The 13,337-nt window shown below is 38.6% G+C and overlaps 1 protein-coding gene across 1 annotated transcript in view; it reads left to right on the forward strand.

Annotated features, from left to right (window-relative positions):
- The window catches only part of SLC44A5 (solute carrier family 44 member 5), a 322,515-nt gene that overhangs the window by 241,160 nt on the left and 68,018 nt on the right, over window positions 1-13,337 (forward strand). The window contains exons 4-5 of the mRNA XM_054979634.1: window positions 10,432-10,516; window positions 12,998-13,082. Of these exons, the coding sequence (XP_054835609.1) occupies window positions 10,432-10,516; window positions 12,998-13,082 (170 nt within the window). The remainder of the gene's footprint in view (window positions 1-10,431; window positions 10,517-12,997; window positions 13,083-13,337) is intronic.

The following is a 13,337-nucleotide window of genomic DNA, read 5'->3' on the forward strand; positions in this document are numbered from 1 at the left end:
CCTATTTCCAAAACTCTCCTGCCACTGCAAGGGTCAAGCCTCTGCTTAGACACTCGTGCCCCACAAGTGGCTTAAAGCCAACTGAAGCTCTTGCCACAGGTCATTGAGAAATATCTTGTTGCCCTCTGTCGACAGGTGTATACCATCGCCTTGGTAGAGGTGGGCAAATTTGGCCCTAATTCTGAGGTATGGCAAATAAATCCCCAAGCCTTCCCCTAAGGGTTTTTTGATGGCTCTGTTGGCCTTACACTGGGCCCCTTCAATTGCCTGAGGGTCTAAGGCCTCCTGCCATACCCGCTTTTGTAGCATCTCAGACCAAAATATAAGCACGTCCAGCCATTAGCTGCTTATAACCCGGAGGTCTTCAGCTACCTGCAGTGACAGGGCCTTTCTCTGCACTAAGCCCAAGTCATTACCACCAAGGTAGATGACCAAAATATGTGGGGGAGGACCCATCCTTCCCCAAAAGAAGAGCAGCAGTAGGCCTGGCCATCTAAGGCTGCACTGTCCCTGCCACTTGACAGTGGCCACAGCACTCAAGCCCAGCTGGGATCCAGTCAGCGTTCTCCTGGCTTGATAACAAGATATGGGATTTTCTAATAATGGAAAAATAACAGAAAAGATATACCTACAGAAAAAACCCACTGGTACTTCGAATTTTTATGTTAAGTGGGAGCCTTTCCTCGAATTTCTTTCTAAAAATGATCTACTTTTGACAAAGCTACCTTACCAAGATGTTATTGATATGGAAATGTGGGGTTTGTGGTGACCTTTTGTGCAGATTGTTATATTATTATTAATATCTCTACTGTTAAGATTGTTCTGTTTGTTATATATTTAAAATAAGTGTTAATGGTTTATTGTATAGATACTGACAAACTTGTATCGATCTTTGGTTTTAATTTGAGTATATTGTTGTTTTGTTTGATGATAGCTGTTAATGTTAATAAAATTATTTTAAAAATTTTTAAAAAAGATTAGCAGTGGGGTGGGCTATACATTTCATTTAGCATCAGAGATGCCACTATTGAAATTCTGATACAGTGTCTTGTTTCTTTTGGATTTTGGTCTAATGCAGGGCCAGGAAAAGATCTTTGGTGGAAATTCAGAGGAGCTATTCTTTTTCAGTAGATAGTCTCAAAGATAGCCAGTGGTGATAATGTGTTGGGGGAGAGGAGTGGATTATCAGGAGACCCAGTATTGGCTCTTTTGGACATGAATAATAATTATCCCTTTCATAAAGAATTCATCTTGATGTATGAATAACTGCAAAAATTATTTTAGCCTTAAAATGGATTTTTCCTTGTCTGCTGAAGCTCAGTATGATATTGAGGTGAGGGTGGGAATCTCAATCTTTTGTATCAGAGAAGGTACATCATATAGAAATACCCAATAATAAATGTGATGTTACAGTTTAGGTATTTTGCAGCATTTGCTCAATTTTTAAAGACCTCTTAAAGATATAGCTCTGTTTGACACACACTTGTCCTAAAGTGATACTGTATGATAATACTTAAATCTTTATTTAGAGTGTCTTCCCATGTTATCTAATGGGGGTTGGGGTGGGAGCAAACAATAAAAGCAACTGATGTCTTCCTGTTCTCATTATTTCAGTGTAATATCTGAAATATCTGTAATATATGTAATATCTGAAATATCTGTAATATCTGTAATGATTTTTTTGCATTTGTTTGTGTGATAGGATGTTTCCAGAAATTAATGCAGGGGTAGTATTCACTGTCTAGTATGAATGTTCTATTTTCAAGGAAGCATAGAAAAAGAAGAAACACAAATTATTCTTGCTTTCTATTTTTTTGTGTTACATAACATGCAGTGCTGTTCTTAATATTTAAAATTTCAATCGGCTATGACCTCATCTTTTGTTGTTTTTAAGAAAAAACAGAAGATTTCTTTAAAAAGTAATGATAAGTTTATTGCTATATCTCTTTCCCTCCCCTTGCCTCTAAGACAGCCATTCTGTCATTGCTAGTAATCAAAGTATGATCTTATAAGCATTCAACCATGGTCGATATATTATGAGTGTAAAAGTTCTGTATGCATGGGTTCCATTTCATTTATTACTTGATATTGGGTCACCAGCAGTTCACAGAAATATATGCCTCCAACAAATATAATGTACTGCTCTCTAAGGCTAATTATGATGCTAACCTTTGCAGTCTACTTTTTGAGAAAGTTGTTAAATTATTTCTTCCATAGGAAAGGGACTGGGTGGGACTTCGTCCTTGTTTTCTCTCCCTTGTTTTTCTGGTTTCTCCTTATTTTGAGGCAACATATGCACATTCTCTACCTTCTGTAGCTGTATAGCAGATAAAGAGTTGGACCTAGACTAACCTTTCTTTGGCTGCAAGGATTTCTGTTCAGTGAGTGTGATTTTCCTGTCTTCCTCCCCTCCCATGGAAACCCAAAATGCCTCCCAAAATCCTGGTTCAGTGGACAGAGTAGACCTGCATAAATGCAATTTCAGAGTGCATCATGGGCAGATATGAAAAGGGCAGATAGGAAAACCATGCTTTGTGGGTAGAAATTCTTGTATCCATGTAAATGGATACTCTGAATCCGAGCCGTGATCTCCAATTGAAGGAAGCTGGTTTCATAGCAATAAGCCCAAATGAAAACTGCTTTGTATGCAGTGTGCATAATTGTAATTTAAGAGTAAAATAATTTAACAAAGAAAATCATATTTATTAAAACTGGTCCATCTAGAACTTCTTTATTGCTTTATTATATATAGTTGTACTCACAGGATACATATAAAATTGCACTGCAGCAACAACAACAAAAATCTGCTTTTTATGAAACCAGATTTGTGGACTCTGCAGTCTTTGCTGTGATGGAGAATCATTTTATCTGACGAATATTCTTCACACCCATTTCCACTCTTGGGATTTCACTGCTTCCAAGATAAGAATTCAGAAATTCATTTTTACCCCATTCCACCCTCATACTTCCGTATTTTAACCCCCTCCTTCCTGTTTTAACTCCATAATTGTCCTGCATCCTCAGAAAAACAGAAGACTGCTACAGAAACTGCACTGTAGAGTGTGTATAAAGGAGATTAAAGGATGGTTGTTGTGGATTTTCCGGGCTGTATTGCCGTGGTCTTGGCATTGTAGTTCCTGACGTTTCGCCAGCAGCTGTGGCTGGCATCTTCAGAGGTGTAGCACCAAAAGACAGAGATCTCTCAGTGTCACTGAGAGATCTCTGTCTTTTGGTGCTACACCTCTGAAGATGCCAGCCACAGCTGCTGGCGAAACGTCAGGAACTACAATGCCAAGACCACGGCAATACAGCCCGGAAAATCCACAACAACCATCGTTCTCCGGCCGTGAAAGCCTTCGACAATACATCGAGATTAAAGGAGTTTAGTATCAGTTGCAAAAATTGATGTGTTGTAGCCTTAGGGTTGTTTTTTTGTCGCTGCACTAGATGTGGAAAATGTTAAAAGGCAGAGAAAATCTTTTTGTCTTAGAACATGGGTCCCCAACCTGTGGCCCATGGGCTGCATGTGGCCCCCAAGCTCTTTCTGTACAGCCCTTCAACCTGTTTATTTGCTGCTTATCACCCTCAAAGCATTTTCCCTCAGACCCACACTATTCTTCCTGCCTCAAGAAGCACCTTCCTGTTCCTTTCTTGTAAAAAACACAATAGCAACATTGTTTCCTTCTGTCAGCCCCCTCTTGATCTTTTCCTCCATACTAGCATTTTGGTCATTCAGGGTGCTTTGCTAGCCAGCAATGCTCAGGTACCCATACCACTCAACTTTTTCACTCTCCCGCTCCATATATTACCATGTTGAAGGCTATATATGGCCATTTCCACACATGTTGAATAATGCACTTTCAATGCACTTTCGCAATCCTTTTGAAGTGGATTTTTTGTTCCACACATGGAAAATCAGTTTCAAATGTTCACTAAAGAGTATTGAAAGTGGATTATCCAATGTGTGTGGAAGCAGCCTATGTGTCTAAGGGAGATAAAACAGCTGAGTGAATGGGTACAGGAGATGTCTTGTGCAAAAAGGCAGGAAAAGGACAGTAAAAGGGCTGGTATTTTAACAAAACATAAAGAACACAAAGTTTTTTGTATACTGAACATTTCCAGAGATATTATCCACCAAGGCTCCTCCAAGTGGCTTCCAAGGTTACTGGTGAGGTTGCTGCTGCAGGCAAAAGCATTTTTCCTTCCTCTACAAGAGCTGTTTGCTCTGACTTTTTGCCTTGCTTACTTCTGCCTCGCCTCCCCCACCCGCTCCAGCTAGGAGTCTTCTCATGCATCTGTAATTGCAGGAGCCAGTGAGTGGTCCCTTAGGTTGAGAGGGAAATAGTAGTGTCTTAGCAGAGAAGTTTATGGTATTCCACATCCCACATCTTCCTCCAGCCAAGTTCCCCTCCCCACAGCTGCCATTTTGCTTCTCATGATTGAGGCTTGGCTGGCAGGCAGTGATGTGTGTGTGCACCCTGCATATAATTTGAAGCCAATTTAATGGCATATCCTTTGCTCCAGGTAGGAGATTGCACTTTCATTTGCTCTTTTTCTCTACCTACCCTTTTTTTGGACAGCCCCCCAAATATTAGCATGTGTAGATTTAAACCTCAAGGTTTATTTATTAAGAAATAAATCTCATAGTATTTAATGTGCTTAGGATTGCAACTCTGCCATCTGGTTGGTCAAATTCATAATCCATTTTTTTAAAAAATCTTCCTAGCCTGTGCATATGGCCCAGTGCTCCTGAGAACTGTAGAGGCAGGTGTCACTTCTCTTCTTTGTCGTGGTTGAAATGAAAATCCCAAGCTAAAAGCAGCTAGAATGGGGTAGATTTCGTGGGAAAGGGAAGAGTTAACCCCCTGAAACTAGACTTCTCATTTTTTTATTTATTCAAGGATAATATTGAAACTTTGCAACTGCTACTCTGCTAAAAGTTCTGTAAGAAAATGCAAAAGAAAGTGCTGTTTCAAAGAAACAAAAAATTGTGGATGAGCACCGTGTCTCTAATGACAAATGGACTATTGAGTACTTCTTTATTTTAAACAAGGATAAAGCAGTTTGCCTGTATGTCTTGAAACTGTCTCAGTATTAAAGGAGTACAGTATTAAAAGGCACTTTGAATTCTGTCACAAGAGCTACTCAGTATATCAAGGAGAGGTGCAAGTGAACATGATAAATTTTCTTTAAAAATCTGTTTTTACAGCTAAATAATTTTAGAAAGCATGTTAAGAAGCACCTGTCTGCTGTGAGGGCCAGCTATCATGTTGCTGAAAGGAGTAGGCCATTCACTGATGGTGAATTTGTTAAGAAGGCCATGTTTAAAGTAATGGCGGAAATGTGCCCTGATAAGGTATCTTGTGTTAGTTGTGTCAGTTTATCTGCATCTACAATCTCCAGGCGTGTTGAAGAACTAGGAGAAGAGCTGCATATGTCACTGATGGTCAAGGCAAAAAGTTTTGATTTTTTTCCCCTTTAGCATTATATGAGAGCAATGACATTATAGATGCTGCTCGACTACTAATATTTATCAGGGGGAGAGATTCCAACTTCAGAATTACAGAAGAGTTGTGTGCACTGCAGAGTTAGGAAGGCAGAAAACATATTCTTGAAGGTGTATGAATCAGCAGAAGATCTTGATCTGAGTTAGAATAAATTGAAAAGTATCACAACTGATGGTGCAAGAAATATGGTGGGAAGTAAAACTGGTGTAGTTGCAAGAATCAATGAAGAGATATTGAAATTAAATGGTACATTTCCCATGCAATTTCACTGCGTCATCCATCAGCAAGCTTTGTGTAGTAAGATTCTTCAGTGGGAAAGTGTGATGTGTATTGTTGTATCCAGCATCAGGTATCATGGCCATATCAGTTTCAAAATTTTCTCTCAGAGATAGATTCAGAATACGAAGGTGTATTGTACCACACAGAAGTCAGATGGCTTAGCAGAGGCAAAGTCCTCAAATGTTTTTTCAGTGGTTGTTGTGGGTTTTCCGGGCTGTATTGCCGTGGTCTTGGCATTGTAGTTCCTGACGTTTCGCCAGCAGCTGTGGCTGGCATCTTCAGAGGTGAAGATGCCAGCCACAGCTGCTGGCGAAACGACAGGAACTACAATGCCAAGACCACGGCAATACAGCCCGGAAAACCCTCAACAACCATCGTTCTCCGGCCGTGAAAGCCTTCAACAATACATGTTTTTTCAGTCTTCATCATGAAGTTGACGTCTTTCTCAAGGAGAAAGGAAAAGGAACCTGACCCTGGATGGATTTTTGATTTGGCTTTCTTAACTGATATCACAGAGCATCTGAACACATTGAATCTAAGGATGCAGGGAAAAGTAAAGCTTGTCATGTGTTTTATATTGAATGCTTTTGAAGCAAAACAATGTTTTTGTGAAGCAAAAGTAACTTTTCAAGTTTCTTATGCTGTAATGAACTAAAATTTGAGAAGGACAGGAATTTTCAATTCAGTGTTGAAAGACATGTCAAAACATTGAACCTATTGCAGGAAGGATTCTAGAACAGATTCACTGATTGCCGTAAGAATGGAAAGGAAATAAGAATGTATCAGAATCCATTTGAAGTAGCAACAGAAGATGCAAGTAACTTTTTTCAGATGAAACTAATTGATTTGCAAGCCAGTGAACATCTCAGAGACATTTACAAAGAAAATAATCTGTTAGATTACTCTTGTGGTCTACCTAATATATTTATCAACCTAAAGAAATTTGCTTCAGGCATGTTCACACATCTTTGGCACCACATACATCTTTGAACAAACTTTTTCCAAGATGAAAATTGTGAAATCCAAGTGTAGGTCAAGACTTACAGATGAACATTTACATGACATTTTAAGGGTGTCTGTCACAAGTCCTGATTTGGACATGAATGCTCTGGCTAACAGAAAACAGTCACAAAAATGTCACTGGCTAGATGTGTATCTAGATAAAAGGATTCAGTAGTAAAATATTTTTCCAAAATGGATAGCATTCAAGTTAATATTTCTTCATTGACCTCTAAATGTTTACTGTTGATTTATATAGGTAGGTTAATAATTTTGTTACATTTTGATTTAAGATGTGGCCCTCTTTAGGCATTGGGCATTCTAATGCAGCTCCCATGTGCCAAAAAAGTTGGGGACTCCTGTCTTAGTGGATGTCTCTGAAAATTACAGAGAGAAAGGAAGTCCTACTCTTGTTTTACAATAATGAGTGTTATTCTTTGCATAAGTCTTACATAAGTCTATGAACTGCCCGGACCTAGCTTGGGTTCCTCACTGACCTACAGCAGCTGCAGGAAATGGCTTTTCAAAAATAAAGGAGGGCTCAAACATGCTGGGAATGCCACCACAGAGGAGGAAGGGCTCTTGCTCCCCGCTCCCCAAGCCATTTTCTCACACTGAAACAGTACTGGGGAGAGTTATTTCCCCATTTTGCAGCTCTGTCTGGAATATTCTGTGCATGGGCAAAACACAGGCTAAAAGCAACTTGACTCCATTTCAGAGCTAGATTTTGGGGGGGGGGGGAGTGTGCTGCTGCTTGCTGCTGCTTCTCTGCTTTGCTTTGGAGTTCTGCCTGCAGCCTGCCTGGGAAGATCTTCTTGTTCTCTTTCTATTGGATATCTTCAGGGTAGGTGGGATTTGTTTCAAAATATTATTGTATTATTTCAAGTTTTCTGTGAGTTTTCTTTGTCAGGAAGGATTGTAGCGGAGGAGTCTATCTTTTTTTCCTTTTGGTTTCTTTTAGAAGTAGGCTTCCTTGGTTTTGTTTTGGGGTTTCATGGAGTTTAGGTATGTTCCTGTTGGATTTTAAAAGTTTAATTGTTGTAGCAAGTTCAGAAAAATTTCTGGTCACATTTTAATAACAGTTAACTATGTAAGGGTTTAGGTGTTTTATCACAAGTTTGGTTTGGCTTTAATTTTCTGGTTCAGTGTTGGTTCTGCTGGGCTTGTTGTTCTGTTTACATTGGAAGCTTTTGGCCAGGACTGTTCTTGAGTGTTTGACTATTGGCTTTTTTAAATCCCGCCCCCCCCCCCCGGAAACAATGGAGATAAGTAGGTTGGCTGGGGGCATCTTGTTCAGGAGCCTATAGAATTGGACCCTTAGAGCCAATCTGTTTGAAACTTCCCCCATATGGAATCTGCAGAATGGAGTAGGACGTCCATTTCCCCTGAAAAATTCCCCCATAAGGAATAATGAAGCCCAAATAATTCTGGAATCCTGGGGGGCGGGGAGGACCCAAATCCCACAATGGTCTTGGAAGATCCAGATATCTCTGAATATCAATATTTATGTCCTCCGCGAAATTCAAATCTTAAACATACCAGGGTTTCTTTATGAACACATCTCTATTGATTTGCTAACATCACATCTTAACATGAAGTTGGCAACACTGTGCAGTTTGACTGTGTATCATACAAAACTTTAGAGTTTTCGTGTTCCTAAAGATCACTTTACTGAATCCTAACAGTCAGTGATGAAAAAATTCCTACATGAAATTTCACTCATGTATGGTAGAAAACACCACTGTAGTTTCCTGTTGATGAAAACTTTAGAACCGTGTTTTTTCATAGCCCTAATATTGACATGTCTGGAAGCTCAAATATATAAATCCACCGCATACCACTTTCCTGAAATTGTCCAACCCAGCCCATTCACCTTAAATATGTTGACAACTGTCATCTGTCAGGCTCTTTCCTATTGCTCCAGCACTGATTCCAATGGCTTGCTCCTTTGGCCAGCTGGCAGGAGTGGGACAGATGGAGGGGCAGGATCAGCTGGGGCACAACAGAGGGGATTCCTTTCCCCCCAGATCTGTGCCTGTGAGATAAAACGTGTAACTGGCTGTGGGCCTTGCACTCCATGTCTTTTCCTAGTTACTTGCCCATTTTTAATACCCTTACTGTACACAAAAATTATTACACATTTGAAGTAGAAGATAGTTATTAATGTGTGGGTTGTTTTAACAAAAACCTCCAATCAAATAGAAAAGTGACCATTTTTATCTCTAAATTTAAATGAATGTGTAAATTTGAATTTAACATGTAAATTTGTATTAATGTGAAAGTACTGTTAATAATAATAATAACAATAACAACAACAACATTTGATTTATATACCACCCTTCAGGACAATTTAACACCCACTCAGAGTGGTTTACAAAGTATGCCATTATCCCCACAACAATCACCCTGTGAGGTGGGTGGGGCTGAGAGAGCTCTTAGAAGCTGTGACTGACCAAGGTCACCCAGCTGGTTTCAAGCAGAGGGGAATCAAACCCGGTTCTCCAGATTAGAGTCCTACTGCTCTTAACCACTACACCAAACTGGCTTCATGCTCTGTGGACTTGAAGAACAAATCAATGAGACTCAAATGATTATTTTTATTACATATATACATATTAACCTCACTGGCATTTCAAATCTAAGTTTCTACTCCTCATGGTGGTACAGTTCCAAAATATGACATTATTTCACTCTAGAACTGATAAACGGTCCTACTCCTCCTCTGTCATGTCATGATTCTTGAGAAGCTTGATATAATCCATTTTGGACACTTGTGCTATAAAAGAAATGATAAGATGAATGGGTAAGACATGTCAATATGCACAGTTAAATGCAGCTGGGGAAGTAAAGAAAATTGAATCATTTGTGAAAAGCAATTTATAACTAGTGAAATCAGTTGAAGATTACTGTCTAATGCTGTTTTCCTCCTCCTCCCCACAACCAACCACAAGACCAATGATTCTGTTGCTCTTGAGAGCTTCATATAGGTATTTTATCTCTTCCTGCCCTATCACTCTGATGTCAGAGTGTGCCAGTGATGTGCCGGTGACCTTGAACAAATTTAGCTTTGAGTGTTTTTAAATTTAATACCACAAAAATCAAGAGGAATGTGAGAATAAGGCAATTATAAAAGATCAAGTTCAAAGTGATTTACATAAAATAAGATTTGCAAGTACAAGCTAAGTGGCTCCTACAATTCCATATACAAAAGGAAGCTCAGAAGCATGAGTGAAGGCACAGTTTGGTTTGTTTGGTTTGGCTTAATACAACTGTATGGCTTTATGCCAACAAAGCTTTTGTAGTGCTTCCCTGCCCTCATTTTAATAATTGTTATTTTCTAAATGCATTACCTCATATCCTGGCTACAAGCCAGTTATATTCTGATGGAGGAGGAAAAAAAACAGGATGGAGACATGCTTTACTTTCTATCTAATTATCCACACTTTTTTCATTTAAAAGCCTACTGTTTAAGGAAAATCAGTAGTCTTCAGTAGCTATTGAGAGAAGTTGAAATGGTACATGACAAGCAGTGCATTTTAATTATGAGTAAATTTGAATTCTTAGCAAACCTGCCAGATGGGGAAAAATTAGCTATGAAATAGCATTACTATTTTCTTTTCCATTTCTTCTCCCCCCCCCCCCATAGCTTGGGTGCACGGTGACCCCAGAAAAGTGGCCTATCCTACTGACAGCTATGGACAGTTCTGTGGTCAAAAAGACACGCCTAATGAGTAAGTACTGAAGCATTCCTTTGGCTCTCATTTGTACAATACAATATGTCAGAAATGGAAGCATTCTAGAAATTATTTACAAAAGTAGAAAGACTTTATCCCCGTCCACTGGGGTTTACTATGATCACCCCAATTAGGATTCATAAAAAGGCAAAATTGTGGTGCTGTCCAAAGACTGTTCATAACTCCGAAAAATATTATCATATCAGCCACACTTTATAAAATGCATTAAATCTGATTAGCCAGTATAAATTGGAGTATTTAACTTAGATCTCTCTGAGAAATTGTTATATAATTTCAAAGAAAAATAATAATTCCTAAGCACCTCAGACTACAATTCATAGCCATTCTCTGCTCAGTAGGTATCACATGTCAGCCACTGCAAATATTAAGGGAGAATTCCTCCACTTGTTTACTGCTAGCTTTAAAAATATACCTTTGTCTTTGTGGAAATGTCTCTATGCCTTAGATGAGCTCTGGACTAAGAACCTTTCACAGTGTGCAGTTTTCCCTGGAAAACCCTTGATGGATGATGTGATTTGCTCACTGTGTATTTTCCCACCTGTTGTCAAACACAAATCTTTGAGTACCCCCAAGCACTTCTGAAGAATCACAGAGTTGACATAGGTTAAGTGGGCCCTTAGTTTTTCATTTCGTTGAAAACCTCTAAGCGCTACTGTTGGAGAGCAGATAACACTCCTGCTCCTCATACCAGATGAATTGTTGAACAAGTCTTTTAGTCTAGATATTATTTAAATGCTTAAAGTAAGCTTATCTTGCCAGAGATTTTACCAATTGCTTCTCTACATACTCCCCAGTGCATTAGCGGGATGAACAATGAACAATTAGCGGGATGAACAATCCCCTCTTTCAAATATCCTTTAACTTTTTTTTTTTTTGAGAAACTGGGGTCTACTTTCCTCTGTTCTCTAGCTATAATTTGTCCAGGCTAAATTTTACCCTCATGTTCCTTTTTTAAATCCACAGCAATATAAGGAATCTTGTGAGGGTGTGGATTTACATTGTAAATGAGTTCTGTGTTGAAAAAAACAGTTGCATTTGAAATTGTGGTCTCTGTTTCATAAACATAATTGTGTTAAGGCCTCATTACTCGACCTTTTCAGCACTCATAGTTTCTGACTGATTTGTGTGTGCTAATTCAGTTTAAAAAACCTCATTGAGAAAATAAAAAGTTTCTGGTGACAGCCCAGATGAAACTCCATATATGTGGTACACAGCTGACATGTCCTGCTGACTTGCACCTCCTGGTTTAGCAAGACCAGAAACTGGTCCTAACTCCTAACTCATACCTTGAGGGAAATTATATTTGGAGATAGATGCTAATATTTGTGATATTGCTGTTCAGAGCGCCTTGGCATACAGCACTAAAATGTAAATAAATGTTTCAGTGCTTTCAATAAATATTACTCCAAGTAAATATTTTAGAAGATTTGAAACTTTAAAAACACTCCAACATTCATAGATCATGAGGGAGGAAAACTGAACTACACTGAGATCTATAATGCAGAGTTAATTCCCATCAGAACCCCTCTAGAGAACCCCTCTGTATCTTAAACCATCTATTAATCTCCATGTAAGCCCTAGATTTGTTTTGCATCCAAAAGACTACAGTACCAGCATGAAATACATCCTTATAGTAAATGACACAGACCTATTAAAATGTGGCTGTTGTCTTCTTTTCTGCATATATTTGTTTTTGATATTTTTCCTGCATTACTGTCAGCAGCTGATCAAACACTTTAGCACCAGCGTAAAAGAATACCAACTAAAGGTAGGAATTGGGCTGAGGCATTTCCAAAGCTCAAGTAAGGTAGAGTCCATTGCATTGTCTCAACTTCAGTTATTGAAACCTCATAGTTGCCGATGTCCCTGCATCTTTACCTAAGTTACAGGCTTCCAGAAGGATTTTTAAAATATTATTTTGGGTGCGATTAATGTGATTAATGTGAAAACCACCAGCTTCTTTGTACAGTGTGGTGTATTTTCAAATTATTGTCAAAACTATGATATGTAACAAGACAAGGAAATCCTACACATGTTTATTCAGAAGTAAATTCCATGTTATTGAATGGAGGCTTACACCTAAGAAATGGTCTTGATGATTGCAATCATTTTCACTATAATAAAAGCACTTCTGTTTAGATGGGTGACGTGCCAAAGAAAGTCTTAATACCATGAAATCTAGAATGAAGTATAAATAAGTTGATATCATCTAAGATTGTAGCATAGAGAAATATTTTCCTTCCCAGGGGAAGTCTTCTTGAGTTGTACTAGACTGAATTAGTTAAAAGGTTTGTGTGCGCGCGCGCGTGCATGCATGCACATGCGCTATTTTTCTTAGTCTACATAAACAGTCTGAATTTTGCAGTGAACAACTGAATATGTAGAATGTATCCAACATGCTGTTGTTCTAAATATGCACAAGACTAAAAATAGTTATTTATATCCATTCTTCTCTAGGAACAAGACAATTTTATTTTACTTTAATATTCTAAAATGTGCCAGCCCTATAGTGCTTATAAACCTCCAGTGCCCTACAACACAGGTAAGTAAAAGGTAACTTAGCATGCCACATATCTTGTTATGAGCTGCTTATAAGCTGATTTCTTTTTAGGATTTCCACTTTCTCTATGGTATGAAAAAAAACACATCACTACTGGGTGTCAGTACACACAGATCAACTTTTACAGAATTTTACTACAAGAAGTAGTAAAGGAAAAGGGCTTATCCATTGTAAATGACTGTTGAAAGTGCTATCATTTATTCTGTTTTATATATCTGTGTGTAATATTACACTGTA

This window comes from Eublepharis macularius, chromosome 5 (assembly GCF_028583425.1).
Source record: "Eublepharis macularius isolate TG4126 chromosome 5, MPM_Emac_v1.0, whole genome shotgun sequence".
In the NCBI taxonomy this organism is placed as follows: domain Eukaryota; kingdom Metazoa; phylum Chordata; class Lepidosauria; order Squamata; family Eublepharidae; genus Eublepharis; species Eublepharis macularius.